Source organism: Macaca fascicularis, chromosome 1 (assembly GCF_037993035.2).
Source record: "Macaca fascicularis isolate 582-1 chromosome 1, T2T-MFA8v1.1".
NCBI lineage: Eukaryota > Metazoa > Chordata > Mammalia > Primates > Cercopithecidae > Macaca > Macaca fascicularis.
Window position 1 is genome coordinate 204,059,430 of NC_088375.1, and position 17,623 is coordinate 204,077,052.

At 40.0% G+C, this 17,623-nt stretch overlaps 1 protein-coding gene and 1 non-coding gene across 51 annotated transcripts in view; both read left to right on the plus strand.

The window, feature by feature from the left end:
- The window catches only part of PUM1 (pumilio RNA binding family member 1), a 136,603-nt gene that overhangs the window by 109,123 nt on the left and 9,857 nt on the right, over positions 1–17,623 (plus strand). For 26 of the 50 annotated variants that reach the window (XM_065526124.1, XM_065526120.2, XM_074014029.1 and 23 more), the window contains 6 exons: positions 4,085–4,352; positions 5,682–5,811; positions 7,801–7,935; positions 12,649–12,786; positions 16,020–16,145; positions 16,899–17,020. In XM_065526124.1, coding sequence (XP_065382196.1) covers positions 4,085–4,352; positions 5,682–5,811; positions 7,801–7,935; positions 12,649–12,786; positions 16,020–16,145; positions 16,899–17,020 — 919 coding nt within the window. The remainder of the gene's footprint in view (positions 1–4,084; positions 4,353–5,681; positions 5,812–7,800; positions 7,936–12,648; positions 12,787–16,019; positions 16,146–16,898; positions 17,021–17,623) is intronic. The other 24 variants (XM_065526128.1, XM_074014020.1, XM_074014024.1 and 21 more) reach the window with 1 other exon arrangement.
- LOC123571091 (small nucleolar RNA SNORD103/SNORD85) lies at positions 8,871–8,955 on the plus strand. Its single transcript, XR_006695260.1, has one exon. It is a non-coding gene; the product is annotated as a small nucleolar RNA SNORD103/SNORD85 (small nucleolar RNA).

The window sequence follows — 17,623 nt, forward strand, 5'->3', positions numbered from 1 at the left end:
ACGCAAAATACCTTTATCTGTCCTTGCTTGAAATGAAGGAGAAGTTTCTAAGTTACTGGTCAGTAACCAGTAGTCATGTATGTGTTTAGGTATTTCCCCATTCTGAATTAAAATGGTTATTTTGTGATTTCTCACTTGGTTCTCTGAAGGAGACTTATCAGCTGTAAAACTAACTATGTGACAGTTAACGTATTTTGGACTCCTTATTAATCATGCACTTAGATGATCAGTCTTCATGGTTATTTAATTTAGGGCTACCTTGGTGTTGTGTTGGAGAATGAATTGGAGAGAGCTTATTTTTAAAACACATTTTGATGAACATTGTTGCTTCTGGTTGTATTAAACACAGAACTAGATATTGGGGACCATGGGAATTTTTCTTTAAAAGTGGGAAGGCAGGGCTTTGCCCATTAGGCATCTATTAGATCTGTGAGTACAAAAAGCAAGTAAATGAGAACATTCCACGTAGCAAGGGCATGACATACTACATGGCTGCTGGCGGAAATCCCTTATATACAATTATGCAAAATAACTGAAGGGCTTATTAATTTAAATAAAACATTTAAGCCCTTACTGTCTGTGGAAAGTTGTCATAGGACACAGACCTATGAAATCCACCACTGTCCCTTTGAAGCCTTATGAGAAATGTTTCTTTTAAAACAGTTGCAAATTTAAACACTTCCAGAGTGTTACACCAAAACCCCCAGAGCTATAGTGGTTTGGGTGCAAATACATGTTGGTATTCAGACTATTGTGCATCAGAAAGCAGATTTATGCACATTCGCTATCTAAATGAGATTCAGTCAACAAATACTTACCAATGGTCAAATATTTACTATTTGTCACACATTTTTTTCAAAAACAAGATAATTACAATTTAGAGCAAAAATTTAAGCATTGGCTTGATGTTGAAAGAAGTACTACTTGGCTCAAACAAAATATGTCTGTGAACTGTCAGTTTGCCATTTATAATTTAGTACCTGGGAAAATTTCTCTTCAGAGATGTCTATATTTCTTAGTAATAAAAACTGTGTGTATGTGTGTGTGCATGAATGTCCTTGTAGTATATACTTGTCTGACATCTAAGGAGGTAAGAGGCAAAAATCAAAACCTCACAGTAAATGTATTAACCATTTTTGTACGCATATGAACTGTTATTCAGTCTAGTCCTTTGTGTGGATTAGTCATTATGTTTTTGCCAGAAATAACAGAACATCCAACAGAGTGGCTTAAACAATAAGTGCGTTTATTGGCTTATATAACTGGAAGTATAGTGGTAGGGCAGTGTTCAGGGTTGGTTTGTCTCATCATTAAACATCATTACCAAGGACCTGGCTCCTTTATAATTTACCTTCCATTTCGGTCAGTGACCAGCTTCTTAAAATCCCTTTAAATTGTTTTCAAAACATTGTGTGTTCGCCCCGTGTTCGCCCCATCCCTTCTTCTTTGGCATGTTGCTGTTGCCACACTTTCCCCATACCTGCCAACCTACCCTGTTACCACCTCTTTGCCCATTTCTCCCCAGCCTCAGACAGGTGAGACAGAATTGTTTCTGAAATGGAATAAAGAACAGTCTCTTGGCTGGGTGCTGTGGGCTCATGCCTGTAATCCCAGCACTTTGGGAAGCTGAGATGGGCAGATCTCTTGAGGTCAGGAGTTCAGGATCTGTCTGGCCAACACAGTGAAACCCCATCTCTACTAAAAATACAAAAATTAGCTGGGTGTGGTGGCGCACACCTGTAGTCCCAGCTACTTGGAAGGCTGAGGTGGGAGAATTGCTTCAACCTGGGAGGTGGAGATTGCAGTGAGCCGAGATGGCACCATTGCACTCCAGCCTGGGCGACAGAGCAAGACTCCGTCTCAAAAATAAATAAATAAATAAAAGAACAGTCTTATGACTGCTGTTTTCTGTTCATATTAATCTCCTGACTTACTTTCCTTTAAAAAAAAAAAATCACTTTTCATTTGAATTCAGAAATACTGTGGAATTTGACAAGAACGTTCTGTAGAACAAGAAAACTTGATGAAACTGAGTCCGAAAATGAATTTCAGACCCCAAAAGGACCCTGACCCTGGAGTTAAGAGCCCTGTTCTGAATTCTGGCCATGACAATTTTGGGTTTTATATTTCATCTCTCTGGGCTTAATTTTCTGTTACTTAAATGGGAGTTACAAACTCCTTTTCCAAAATGCCAGTGAGAATTCCAAAGAAAGTGTATATGAAAAACCTTCTAACATAGAATTGGGCTTAGGACAAATCCTCAGTAAATATTTTACAGATTTCAACATTGAGCCATTTTCTTTTGGTGGTTTCATCACTTTGAGACCCAGACTTTTGAAGCTGGGCCCTGGAATTCTGTGAAGTCCAGCCTGGGTATCTTTTTGTGGCTACCATTAAACCCCAAACCAGACATTTATTAAAACTTGTGAAGAGCTGAGAAGTAGTTAATGTTGGATGACTTTTCTCGTGGATTTTTAATTGTTATTCATCTAAACTTTTTGTGGTTTATGTAATATTTCTTACCTACTTTGGCCTTTTTGTTTAAAAGGAGGTGGGGGAAACAACCCCAGAAAGGCTTGACATCTTTTTTCTGTTGCAATCAAAATTAAAAAAAATAATAAAATAAGAACTGTTTTTTTTTTTTTTTTTTTTAAGATGGAGTCTTGCTCTGTCGCCCAGGCTGGAGTGCAGTGGCACAATCTCAGCTCACTGCAAGCTCTGCCTCCCAGGTTCACCTTTCTCCTGCCTTAGTCTCCCAAGTAGCTGGGACTACAGGCGCCCCCCACCATGCGCAGCTAATTATTTTTTTTTTTGTATTTTTTAGTAGAGGCGGGGTTTCACCATGTTAGCCAGGGTGGTCTTGATCTCCCGACCTCATGATCCGCCCACCTCAGCCTCCCAAAGTGCTGGGATTACCGGTGTGAGCCACCGTGCCCGGCCTGTTATTTAAAAGTACTCGTAATTTATTATGCTGCTATACTTGTTTTTTTGGAGACAAGATCTTGCTCTGTTTTCCAGACTGAAATGGAGTGGTGCGATCATGGCTTACTGCAGCCTCGACCTGCTGGGCTCAGGTGATCTTCCTAACTCAACATCCCAAGTAGTTAGGACTACAGGTGTGCATCACCACACCCAGCTAATTTTTTATTTATTTTTATTTTTTTAGAGATGGGTTCTCTCTCTGTTGTCCAGGCTGGTCTCGAACTCTTAGGCTCAAGCTATCCTCCTGTCTCGACCTCCCAAAGTGTTGGGGTTATGGACATCAGCCACTGCACCTGGCCTGTTGTATGTTTTGATATGCCTTTTGGTCATATGTTTATTTTATCTGTCTAGAGATTCGCAATTATTCTCTTGTCACCCGTCAAAACAGCATTATCAATGGCATGAAGGTTGTTGAAACTACGGTCATTTCAGGCTGTGTCACAATAGAAATTGTTAAGAGCTGTCCATTTGTAATGACAACTCGAAAATTTTTCGTTTTTAAGGTATCTGCTATCTTCTACTCATTATGTCTCATTCATGGCCTGGAATGTCTTAGTGATTTTCACACTTCTATTTAGTGGCAAAATCATTCCTTCAAAGAAAGCTTTTTCACGGGGTGCTCTGTATAAAACAGACCAATCTGGGTGCCTGATTTTTTAGAGTGGGTTTCAGATGGAAATGGGGGTTATTCAAGAATGAAAGGCATCTCCACAGATCTCAGAATGGAAAACCACTCAAGTCTGAGTGTGTTTTGCATTTTCTGAGTTTTTATTGCTGGTACTCAGGTGCTGGGTTCACCTGGTTGGCATATTTCTCCCTCATTTCATTACTAGGGGCCATGCTAACTATTGCTGCAGTCTTACTAGCAGTCTGCCATCAACGGTAAAAGCATTCCCATCTCAATCTTTGTGCAGAAGTTTCCTTCCAGGTTGTTGAGTTGACCTACGAAAGTCATGACGCTAATAGAATTGTCTTAACACAAAAACAACAGCATTGAAGAAATCAGAAATGGCGCAGGCTTTCGGGTGTGGGAATGCTTTTTCCTCTCTTGAATGAAGTTTCTTAAGAATGGTCTTAAGTTCTCCTGCTCTGTAACCAACAGGAGGACTCACGAACGGCAGTGGAAGATACATCTCTGCTGCTCCAGGCGCTGAAGCCAAGTACCGCAGTGCAAGCAGCGCCTCCAGCCTCTTCAGCCCGAGCAGCACTCTTTTCTCTTCCTCTCGTTTGCGATATGGAATGTCTGATGTCATGCCTTCTGGCAGGAGCAGGCTTTTGGAAGATTTTCGAAACAACCGGTACCCCAATTTACAACTGCGGGAGATTGCTGGACATATAATGGAATTTTCCCAAGACCAGCATGGGTCCAGGTGAGTACTTGACTTTGGCACTTTAAGGTAACCAAAATTTTAATGCCTTAACTGTCTTGGCTCAGATGGGTATCTACTGAAATAAAATGCCATATAGTAATTTTTTTAAAAGCATGCCTCTTAGTTTGCATCACATTATTTCATAGGGATTTAAGAAACGAACATGAAAACAAAGACGTACATATACTTTGGCTGCTTTAAACATTATGAAGAATCTTTTGCTCTCGAAGAGATGCTATTCAAATACAAGTTTGATCTAGGGTGCTTAGGAGTAAGACAGCTCTACCACCTTTCTTTGTTGTTCCACTCTGTAGAAGTGACAGTCTACGTAGAGATGAGAGAAGAAACTATTATAGAAGACAGAATTTGGTTTGTGTTACCCCTTCCTGTTGGGCTGCTGCAGTGGGCTTCACAGAAAGCGAATCTGGTCCTGGGGATAGAGCATAATTATGGTGACAACACCATCCTTCTTTCCCATTTCTGTTTCTGTTTCTTTCTTTTGACTGTGTCCAGTGAAACAGTTTCTACAGAAGCTACCTCCTCCTTAAGTTCTGCCAGCTTGCTACTGGGCCAATATTTCTCATATTTGAATTCTATAGGCTAGATTGAGAGGCAACATGATTTTCCTGATACTGGTCATCTGGACTAAAAAAAGGCAGACTGCTACTACTTTGGAAGATAATGAATACTGTTTTGTTTTCGTTTTTTGTTTTATTTTGTTTTGTTTTGTTTTTTGAGACAGAGTGTCTCTCTGTCGCCCAGGCTGGAGTGCAGTGGCGCAATCTCGGCTCACTGCAAGCTCCGCCTCCCGGGTTCATGCCATTCTCCTGCCTCAGCCTCCTGAGTAGCTGATAGATGCTGTTTTATATGAAAATAAGTTAAAGAATATAGTAAGGACTGTAAGCTTTGAGTTCATTGATGTGAGGCTGGTTTCTAAAGGAAAAAGTCAAGTAGGGTACATGTTGTGTTATGTCTCCCTCCACCCCTCCTCTCTTCCTGCACCCCGCCCCCCCACCCCCTTTTCATCTCCTCCCACCTTGCACATAAATAAGATTCAGTAGACATGCCCTACTGGAATGAAATATACCATCATTTATATGTAATTTTCAAAGCTCAATTAAGTTAGGGCCTTCTTCCTCTATTTAAAAATTATTCAGGGGAGTTCAGGTGATTCATTCAAATAAAGTTTGGTTTATTGTGTGCATATGTGTGCACACATGCTCACTCACACACATTTCAGAACGGATGCAGTCTACAAACCGAGGTTCTCTGACGTATCTCCAGGTCTTCCTTCAGTGCTGTGATTGCCCTTTTTACTTTGTGCTTCAGATTCATTCAGCTGAAACTTGAGCGTGCCACACCAGCTGAGCGCCAGCTTGTCTTCAATGAAATCCTCCAGGCTGCTTACCAACTCATGGTAGATGTGTTTGGAAATTACGTCATTCAGAAGTTCTTTGAAGTAAGCCTTTGTTCTTTCTATCCTTTGACTTCAGAGAATCTGCAGAGCATTTTGATTTTCATTAGCCTTTTTAAGAATAGCAGTCCCATTCCAGTCTTCAGAATGAAGGGTGAGTAGTCTTTTTGAAGAGCTTTTTAGTGTTTTTCCAATTCATTAGAAGCAGTCTGTCTATTCTGTATGGTTTAAATACCCAAGCAGATAATGCCAGTCTGTTTTGGAAATGTGTTTGGAAAACTGGTGTCCCCATTTAGGACCCAGCACATTATTTCAGATGGTGTCAATGGTTTCACAAAACATGTCACTTAAAGAGGAAATAATCCCTGTAAAGTAGTTTTAGCAAGATCACAATAAAATATTGCCAAAAACAAATTTTTCTAAGGTTCTTAAGAGAATTGTCTTTGGACACCAACTCCAGTATGTTTCATTATCAGCTAGGGTCACAAGAATTGTTCAATGCTGCTTCTTGGCTGATCGTTTGGCCTTGATTTCTTGTTTTACTTCTGTTAATTTGAATAACGTTCACTTTTTTTTTTTATCATTGTCTTTGGAAAGAACGAGATTGTTAGGTTAATGTCTTTTTCCTCTAATAAAGCAAAATTTCAGAGAGGCAGGGATTTTTTTGCTTACCATTGTAGTCCTTATTATCTGGTATTGGCAACCCTAAGTTATAGATGCAGAATGGCACAAAACTTCGAGATGAGGAGGAGTCTAGTGTGGGGAGGAAAATGCTGGAATTCTGCACATTACCTACCACAAAACACATTTGTAAACGTCTTAACATCTCATTCAGTTTGATTTGTATGAAGATGAAAAAATGACGTACTCAAGTGTTACCTTCCCAAGTTTTTTCATGAAGACTTATGGTTTTTCACCCTGAATTCTTCAACATTAGACTAAGAAACCAATCTAAACATGATTTGTATTTTTGATTTTAGAATGACTTTGCACTGCCATTTTGTTACATATATAAAAATACTGAGCTCTCTAGTTCTGGAGGCTGATGTACCTTGGGGTGACAAAATATACAATGGATTATAGCCACATGATTTGGACCAAGCTTGAGAACTTCTCTGGATCTTAGTTCCCCTTGGGAGAATGAGGAGGTTGGATGGGCTGATAATTCATAACGTCTCCTCCAATCTCATGATTATGTGATTCAAATGAAAATAAAAAGCCAAGGATGGAAAATCATTCTAAGTAGAATTTTAACATAGTGTAGTCTTACTTCTTGATTGTGCTAATTTTCCCCTCCCAACTCTGTTACTTTGTGTAAATAGGAGGAAAAAAAAAAATCAATTCTGTTAATGATGTAGAATACTACTTCAAAACACTATATCCATGTGTGCTTTGGCAGTAAGAGAATATGGATTCTTTTTTTTTTTTTTTTGGACACACAGTCTCACTCTATGGGGCAGGCTGGAGTGTGGTAGTGCTTTCTCAGCTCACTGTAATGTAACCTCTGCCTCCTGGGTTGAGGCAATTCTCCTGCCTCAGCCTCCCGAGTAGCTGCGGTTACAGGAGCGTGCCACCATGCCTGGCCAATTGTTGTATTTTTAGTAGAGGCAGGGTTTTGCCATGTTGGCCAGGCTGGTCTTGAACTCCTGACCTCAGGTGATCCACCCTCCTTGGCCTCCCAAAGTGCTGGGTTTACAGGTGTGAGCCACTGCACCTGGCCGGATTCATTTAATAGTATGTTTTAATGACAGTTTTGAGGAATTATGTGTTTGCTTAGCAGATATTAATAGTGAAACTACTATTGTTGGGTATCTGAGAAACTTTTTAACATTAAAAAGGGTTACTCATAATTAGAGGCCGAGAGCTACTGGCTTGAAGAGACAATGGCTCTTTAAATAAAAGGTTTAGTTAATCACAGGTATCAGGGCTAAAAGAGGTTATGCCAATGGTTGATGCAGAATAATGAATGCTTTGCTTTCTCTGGTTTATTTCCTTCTACTTAAGTAATGGTGTTCACCCACACATTATGTCTAGTTTGGCAGTCTTGAACAGAAGCTGGCTTTGGCAGAACGGATTCGAGGCCATGTCCTGTCGTTGGCACTACAGATGTATGGCTGCCGTGTTATCCAGAAAGCTCTTGAGTTTATTCCTTCAGACCAGCAGGTAATTGTAAGTTTCCCCTTTAACTTTTCTCTTGGTGTTTGATGTTTCTCCATGGTACATGTAGTGAACCCTGTAATTCTGTCAATTTTTAGTTTTCTTTTATGGTTTTGCATTGTTGCTTATGGCTGCCTTTTTGTGCATGGCAAGCATGAACTGTGCAAATAATTTAAATTTATTGTAGATCAAGTATCTTGTATTAAAACCTGTGGTATCCAATACTCTTCCATTGGCTAGAACTTAGCCTTTAATAGGTTCAATTTTACAGGTGGTTTTTTTTTTTTTTTCCTCCATGAATTAAAGCAGGTAAAATACTAATAAGCCATCATTTTCTCCAACAAGTCAAACTTTCATCCAACCCACCTTCCATATTTTTTTACTCCTTCTCTCCTGTTCTTTCATCCCACCAACATCTATTGAGCAAGGGCCTGCCCAGCGTGGTGCATAGCCTGGTACATTGACCTGAAGCCGACTCTGTGCCAGACTTCATCAGCACAGAGATGACTAACAGCTGATCCCTGCCCGCAGAGTGCAGTCTGGTGGGGAAGAGCCATGGTGGTGAGCAGTGGTGAGGACATGAGAAGGACCCTTCACCCTTCCCAGAGTCCCTGAGGGCCGGCTTTGCAGGAGAAGGCAAGGCTAAAGAAGAGTTAGACAGGGAAGAAGGAACAGAAATGAGAATACTTAGGTGCTGTGAGTGGGGAACTGACAGAGAAATCACCTGAACAGGCCCACAGCTTCTCGACAAGTCACGGTGTGGGTCCAGTGAGCACTGCAGACACCACAGGGCCCAGGAAGCAAAACAGACCCACAGGCAGGCTATGCTACAGTTGTGTTTGTGCTAGGCAGTGCCTCCAGCCTCTGGTGCTTCTCATCTGAGCCTGCAGCTTTTGGGCTGTGAGCTCACTGAGCCCTTCTCATTTGAGGGGTTGGTTGGCCTTTTGTCTGGTAATGATGACCCACTTGCCCTCACTGAGAACAAAGTTCGGTAATGAGAATCTTTGTTGTGGACTCAAGTTCTGAGCCAGACAAGACACCCACCACCCCTGAGTCATAGTAAACCAATCCAGAACACTGCACTGGTGTTGGCAATGGCAGTTAAAGTCTGAAGAAGTCCAAAGTTTTTAAAGTGGTGCGTTTCATAGGTATGTGCTATGATGCTGGTGAAGGGAGAGAGGAATGCTGGAGATAGAGCAGGTCTGGAGTTCATTTATTCAGTGCTTAGTACTGGAGATGTAGCATTAATAAGAAAGTAAAAGTAATTAGAAGCAAGTGTGAAACTATTTTTAATTTTCTTTTAATGTTCAGATCATTGCCAATTTTAATTTTTCTTGGATTTTCATAGATAGTTGAATTTTTCTTCTTTAATTTTCTTGTCTTTCTTTTTTTCTTTCTTTCTTTTTGGAGACAAGGTCTCACTCTGTCACCCAGGCTGGAGTGCAGTGGCATAATTGTGCCTTGCTGCAGCCTCAACCTCCTGAGCTGAAGTGGTCCTCCCATATTAGCTTCCTGAGCAGGTGGAACTACAGGCATGCGCCACTACCCCAGGATAATGTGTGTGTATTTTTGGTAGAGATGGGGGTTTCTACCATGTTGCCCAGGCTGGTCTTGAACCCCTGGACTCGATCGATTTGGCCTCCCAAAGTGCTGGGATTACAGGTGTGAGATACCCCACCCAGCTATTGTTCTTTTCTGTGTTATATTTTTCACATATTTTTTCTGGTCATGTTTCTCTGTGGTGTCTTGTTCTGGGCCTGACTTATGCTTCCTACCATGGATTATTTTACTCTTTCTAGATGCAAGTTTGCCATTTTAGGTAAAACTAACTCATCTTTGTTGGAATTTTTATTTCTTCTGGATCACAGAAATATCCAGAGAAGCCATCTCTCCTTCTTTTTGTTTATAAGTATTCCTTGACTTTATTTTTGTGAAAGCTTCATTGTCATAATTATTTCCACAGTTCCCATCATTCCCATAATTGTATTTTCAGAGTAAATTATTCTCTTCTGGGCCGAGCACAGTGGCTTATGCCTGTAATCCCAGCACTTTGGGAGGCCAAGGTGGGTAGATTGCTAGGGCCCAGGACCAGCCTGTGCAGCATGGTGAAACCCCGTCTCTATAAAAAGTTAGCTGGGCCTGGTGGTGTACTCCTACAGTCTCAGCTGCCTGGGGGGCTGAGGTAGGAGGATTGCTTGAGCCCAGGAGGTTGAGGCTGCAGTGAGCCATGATTGCACCACTGTACTCCAGCCTGGGTGACAGATCCTAAGAAACCCTGTTTCCAAAAAAAAAAAAAAAAAAAAAAATTAATTCCCTTCTGACATTTAATCACTGTGTCTCTTGCCTTTTGCTTCTTTAGCCCCTGCCATTGTCATCTTTAATTAGATGATAGCTTAGTTGCTTTGAGGTACTCAACATTTTGGGCATTTAAGACATTGCATTCATTAGCATCACTATTTTGACATGATTTGCAGTCTTCTAACATAAATCCACTGGCAACACAGTTTAGCCAATGTACAGAGATTGGAGACAGCAAGGAAATTAGGCAGGAGGCACCAGGTATAGCCATAGTGCAGGCATTTAATTTCAAGATACCTAAGACCTGGGACAGTGAGTTTGGGGGAGGGGCTCCAGTCGAAATCCCAGTGTCTCTCTATATATATATATCCTGTCACCATCACCCATTTCCTACTCACAGACTCAGTTTCTGGCCATTTCATCTACTTCCTGTGTTTGCACACTTTTCATTAATTGAGAACCATTCCTGCTGACTCTGCAGTCGCTATGGCCTAGTAGTAAGATCATAGGTGTTGGAGTCACAGCTTAGGCTAGAATTGTAATTCTGTCACTTTCTATCCATAGTTTGAAATATGTGACTTAAGCCTCCTCTGTCTCAGTTTCTTTTATATACCAGCAGAGTTGGGGTATTCAGGATAATGTATTGTTGACAGTTTGGTTTACTGACATAGTAGTTTATCATACAGTTCAGCCAGATTGCTTGGGTTTGAATCTTGGGAATCTAGGTCTATAGTTTTGTAAGTCTTTTAATTTGCCTCTTCCTTGGTTTCTCCACCTATGGTGGTGTCCACTCTGTAAGATTGTTAGGAAAATTTAATTAAAACGTGTTACACACTTAGAGGTATGCCTAAGTAAACTCTAGCTTAATTAGTATCATTACTAGGAATACTTTACAGGGTTGTCATAATAAAAACATGATGAATTGTATGTGAAATTCTTTAGTTTGGTTTAGTTTTGTTTTATTTTTAGAGACAGGGTGTTGCTCTGTCATCCAGGCTTCTGGTAGCATTATCATAGCTCACTGCAGCCTCAAACTCCTGGGCTCAGGTGATCCTCCCACCTCAGCCTCCAGAATAGCTGGGACTGTGGCTGTGTGCCATGTAGAAATTCTTTAATACAGTGTACAAATAGCCCCTGACTTATGATGTTTCAGCTTACAAATGATGTGAAAGCATTATGCTTCGGTAAAAACTGTACTTTGAATATTTTTTATTGTTTTTATTTTTTATTTATATATATGTATATTAAATAATTTTTTTTTTTTTTTGAGACGGAGTCTCACTCTGTTGCTCAGCTGTAATACAGTGGCACAACTTGGCTCACTGCAACCTCCGCCTCCCTGGTTCAAGAAATTCTTCTGCCTCAATCTCCCGAGTAGCTGAGTTTACAGACATGCACCACCATGCCCGGCTAATTTTTGTGTTTTTAGTAGAGATGGGGTTTCACCATGTTGGCCAGGCTGGTCTTGAACTCGTGACCTTGTGATCTGCCCGCCTAGGCCTCCCAAATGCTGGGATTACAGGAATGAGCCAGTGTGTCTGGCCTATAATTTTTTTTTTTTTAAATTATAAAACAGGCTCTGTGTTAGATAATTTTGTCTAACTCTAGGGTACTGTAAGTGCTCTGAGCATTTCTGAGGGCCTAGGATTAGCTATGATGTTCTGTAAATTAGGGATATTTAAATGCATTTTTTAGTTAATGATGAAAACTTATAATAGGTTTATTGGAATGTAATTCTTTCGTAAGTTAAGGAGTATCTGTTCCTGATGTAGGCTGCTTTGTATTTGAAGATGTCTACGCTTTATATTTCTTTTAAGCTCTAAGAGTTGGCCGGGTGCGGTGGCTCACGCCTGTAATTCCAGGACTTTGGGAGGCTGAAGAGGGCAGATCTCCTGAGGTCAGGAGTTTGAGACAGCCTGACCAACATGGCAAAACCCCATCTCTACTAAAAATACAAAAATTAGCCAGGTGTGGTGGTTCACACCTGTAATCCCAGCTACTTGGGAGGCTGAGATAGGAGAATTGCTTGAACCTGAGAGGCGGAGGTTGCAGTGAGCTGAGATCGTGCCACTGCTGTACTCTAGCCTGGGTGACAGAGCAAGACTCCGTCTCAAAAAAAAAAAAAAAAAGCACTCTTAAAAGGCTTTTCTTTGTTTTTTGTTTTTACCGGTGTGAGATCTTTTTGGTTACTGGTTATTGGTACAGTAAATTTATTGTTGGAAATTTTACTGTAAATTTGCTAATGTATGAAAAGACTCAGGTCCTCATTTGTTTCCCTGTTTGTTGTCATTGTTCCACAGTTGCTATTCCACTTTAGTCATCACAGATTCTCTGTTCAGTAGTGCTTTCATGTTTGGTGAAAAGAATATTCTTTGTCCACATGTTTGCTTGCTGTGATTCTGGTGGTGCTTTCTTTGTCTCCAATAGAATGAGATGGTTCGGGAACTAGATGGCCATGTCTTGAAGTGTGTGAAAGATCAGAATGGCAATCACGTGGTTCAGAAATGCATTGAATGTGTACAGCCCCAGTCTTTGCAATTTATCATCGATGCGTTTAAAGGACAGGTAAGTGACCCAGGAGAGCAATAATTGAAACAAATTTATTTCCTTCGTGAGCAGAAAACAATAGGATTTGTGGCATGTTGTCAATGTGCTTCATGTACTTTGTGTTTTTGAGACTGGATCCTGCTCTATTGCCCAGGCTGGAGTGCAGTGGCACCATCACGGCTCACTACAGCCTTGAACTGCCAGGTTCAAGCAATCCTCCCACCTCAGCCTCCCAAGTAGCTGGAATTACAGGCACATACCACCACATCTGGCTCATTTTTAAATATTTTGTAGAGACAGCAGCCTCACCATGTTGCCCAGGCTGGTCTTGAATTCGTGCATTCAAGCAATCCACCTGCCTCAACCTCCCGCAGTTGCTGGGATTACAGGCATGAGCCACTGTGCCTGATCTTAATGTACCTTAGACTGCAGTAAAAAGCAATCCTGTATAGTACTGTCAAGTACCTGTCTATGTGTTGCCAAGTATCTGGGTCTCTGGGCCTTCTTTCCGTCATTAATGCAGATGTCTGCTCATATTGGGATGAAACACAGTCATTAAGAGTTGTTAAGATGAAATCTCATATTTGAAGAATAAATTATTTCCCTTGGTTAAGTACTATTTCTGATATTTCAGTGCTTTCGTTTTAAATTTGGTTTAAAATTCAGGTAATTTATGGAACTAATGTTGTAGGTCATGTGTGAATATATCTTTAAAATAACAAGGTGCTTCTTGCTTAAATTTTTTTGGAGGGGATGCAGTCCAGGTTGGTTTGAATTGTATTAAATGACCACATAACCAGAGATAACTTCTAGTTTCTCCTGTTTTCCCGTATGTCAAAAAATCTCTTCTTAGCATCAACTTCCAAGTAAGATTGTTACTTTTATATATAAATACCTTTTTCCGGAATTGCCTCTGAATTGGTTATAGTTTTTTGTTGTTGTTTGTTTTGTTTTTTTGTTTTTGCTTTTTTGCCAAAACACAAAGGTCCTTACAGTCTCCTAAGGTGGATGGGACAGGACAGTAAAATTCAGCTCCCTTTTTGGGTGTGTGAAATTGGTTTTTCTTTAGGGAAGGGGGAAAAATGAAAAAAGCACATAGATTTTCAGGTATAATTGTATGTACTGCAGAGTATAGAGTGATATGTGATGTGTAGTAATCTTTAGGTTTTGCTGTTTGCTCAGTGACCACAATGGTTGATTACTGACAGCAACCCACGTAGTTATTGGGAGTTTCTGAGTTAATGAAAAAAGGGTAGATCTGTTTACCTTAACATTAAGATGTTACATTTATGGAAGTATACAACAAAAAAGGTAAAACGATTAAGCCACCAGGAGAGAATACTTTCAAGATGAAACTGTCAAAGAATTGATAACTAGAGTGTATAAAGAACCTCTCTGTAATGAAGGAAAACAATACGACGTGATGTAAAAGTGAGCCCAAAACACAAGTTGACTTTTCATAGAAGAAACACAAATTGCCAGTAGACATGAAAAAATACTCAGTTCCATTAGGAACAAGGAAAGTGCAAAATTAAGCCATAAATGATAGACTGTTACTTACCCATCAGTTGCTGTGTGCTGACAGGAAAGAGATACACTGCTGGTGGGAATAGACATTGACACAACCATTTTGGAAAATAATTTAGTATTGTCTTTCAAATTTCAACCTTTGTAATTTCTGTGATCCTGTTGAAATATCTGTACATATATACCACAAGACCTATTTAGACATGTTTAAACACCATTATTATCTTAAAAGACTTAAGCAACCCAGATAACCATGAGCAGGGGATTGCATTTTCTAAAAATGTCATATACATGGCTGGGCACGGTGGCTCATGCCTGTAATCCCAGCACTTTGGGAGGCTGAGACAGGTGGATCACCTGAGGTCAGTAGTTTGAGACCAGCCTGGCCAACATAGTGAAACCACGTTTTACTAGAAATACAAAAAAATTAGCCAGTGCCTGTAATCCCAGCTACTTGAGAGGGTGAGGCAGAAGAATTGCTTGAACCCAGGAGGCGGAGGTTGCAGTGAGCCAAGATGGTGCTGTTGCACTCCTGCCTAGGCAACAAGAGTGAAACTCTGTCTCCAAAAAAAAATCTCTCATACTCAGCCAATTTCTTTCTGTATACCATGCAGAATAAACTACAGAAACTTACAGTATTGTAAATGAACATGGGAATCATAATGTTGCGTGAAATAAATTCAGTTGCTCCAGACTACAAGTGTAGCATTTTTATAAAGCTAAATTCAAGCAGAACCATACAGTATACTGTTTATCTTTACAGTTGTAAACATAAAGCTACATGTATAAGGTTACACATAAGGCTAGGTGTGTTGGCTCGCACCTGTAAGAATAAGCACTTTGGGAGGCCAAGGTGGGAGGATTGCTTAAGGCTAGGAGTGCAGGAGCAGCCTGGGCAACATAGCGAGTCTCCATCTCTACACAAAATTTTTTTTTTTTGAGTAGCCAGATGTGGTGGCAAGTGCCTGTAATCCCAGCAACTTGGGAAGCTGAGGCAGGAGGATGACCTGAGTGTAAGAACTCAAGGCTGCAGTGAGCTGTGATCACCATTGTGCTCCAGCCTGGGTGATAGAGTGAGACCTTGTCTCCAAAACAAAACAAAATCATACAGAAAGCACTGGGTGTGATGACTTACACTTGGCAAGCATCCAGTAAGTGTTAGCTGCTATTATTGCTCTTATTATTGTTCTTGATTACAGTTGTGAGGTGTATGCCATTAAGCTAGGAAGGGCAGAATCTCAAGGGTAGTGTGCTTTTCTGTTGCTCCAAACCCAGCAAAAGAACCTTTTCTTATTGCTGAAAAACATCACTGTTAAATCAAAACATTGCGTTCTGGTTGTTCTGGCAGTGTGAAAGCATTCAGGATTTGGTCCCAGTCCTTCCCTTTTCTGTTGTTAGCGCTGTCTTTTGGAGAGGTTGTCAGTCGACACACTTGACTCTTTTAACTAAGTGTGTTCTTCCTGACTTTGACTAGTTATCTGTTTCTTGATGGCTTGGAAAAGTCCTTTTCCACTCTGAATTATGCACATCTATGAATTCCTAAAATAAACAATGAGTTTATTTACACACACACACCTTATTATATGTAGAGAGAACTTAAATGCCATTAAGTTCATTTGTGAAGATTAGTGGGATAATACATATATATATATTTATAAACAATACTGAAGCATTGAAGGTGGTGACTGTCATTTTTGCCTCTCATTTGTATTTGTCTACCCTAGGTATTTGCCTTGTCCACACATCCTTATGGCTGCCGAGTGATTCAGAGAATCCTGGAGCACTGTCTCCCTGACCAGACACTCCCTATTTTAGAGGAGCTTCACCAGCACACAGAGCAACTTGTACAGGTAGTGGAGTTGCCAGTAGAGGAACTGCAAACACCTGTGGGCTCGTCCAGGGCCAGAGTTTGTGTGTTTTGTCAGTGTAGGTTCCAGAAGAGGTTAATGTGTTTAAAATACCCTTAAATCTTGTGGTTGTATTTGTATTCAGAGCAGCTTGGTTTGTGTTTTATGAATATGAGTAGTGAATTGAGCCCTAGCCCTGGAGTCAGGAGATCTGACTTCCAGAACTCTGTCATGTACTTGTGGTGTCACCTTAGGTAGACATTTGATCCCTCTGGGTCTCTGTTTCATAATTGTTAAATGAAATAAGTTGATTTGTTGATTTCTTGTTTTTAGCTTTGATACATTCTCTGCTTATACCACTGATTAAATAATTAGGTATGCCCTTGTTTTTTGTTGGACATAAATATTTCCAGTTTTTCTCTGTTATAAATAGGTGCAGTGAACCATTTGTATATGTGTTTGAGAAAAATGAATATTTATTGTCATAACACTCCTTCCCCTTTTAAGAATGAATATATATATTCAACATATTCTATTGTCTAGACAACATATTCTATTGTCTAGTAATATGTTCCTGTTTTGTAATAATAGAAAAATGTTACTACCTGTTTTAAAAATTGTTGTGTGTTCATTAGTATTCATATAAACCATTATGGTGCTAAAAGAAGGATAGGTCTTAATTAGATATAAGGACTTAGGTAACCCACAGAACTGGCTTTCACATACACTTTATTTCTCTTACTATTTCTCAAACAGGATCAATATGGAAATTATGTAATCCAACATGTATTGGAGCATGGTCGTCCTGAGGATAAAAGCAAAATTGTAGCAGAAATCCGAGGCAATGTACTTGTATTGAGTCAGCACAAATTTGCAAGGTATGTGCTTTGAGTTACAAGGACTATTTCCCAGAAGAGAGGATTAGTAGTATTGAACTATGATTCTATTTTTTACTATTGTCTTTTTTTTGTTGTTTTTTCAGAGTATATGTAGCTTAAAAAGTCAAATAGTCTTGTTACAAAGTATAAACTCTAAGAGGTCCTTTAGTGGGGTTCTTACTCTGATAGAGTCAGCTACTTTGAAATCTGGAGAATATGTTACTAAAGAATGTGAGTGTTGCACTTTGATGAACTGAATATTTTATTAACTTGTTTGTTTGGAATTGTGAAATGTTGTTTACTCAGTTTCCCTTTTTGGCACCTGAAAGAAAGGCAGTTTACCATATGTATATCTATGTACAGGCCTTAGTGTTCTTAGGATCTCTTTTCCAGTCTTCATATTGTGCAAGCTCAAGAATGAAATGCAGTAGTTATTCCCAGGTTGTGAAAGGTGTCTTAGGTCACTTATAAGTAGCAGAGGTTGGAGAAGGAATCTATGGCCCTTCCATGTGGATAGTGGTATGGTCTTCTGAGAAGATACTGTATATGTCCTCCTACTACCTACATAACATAGTATTTTTTGGAATATATTCTTCCCTGGTT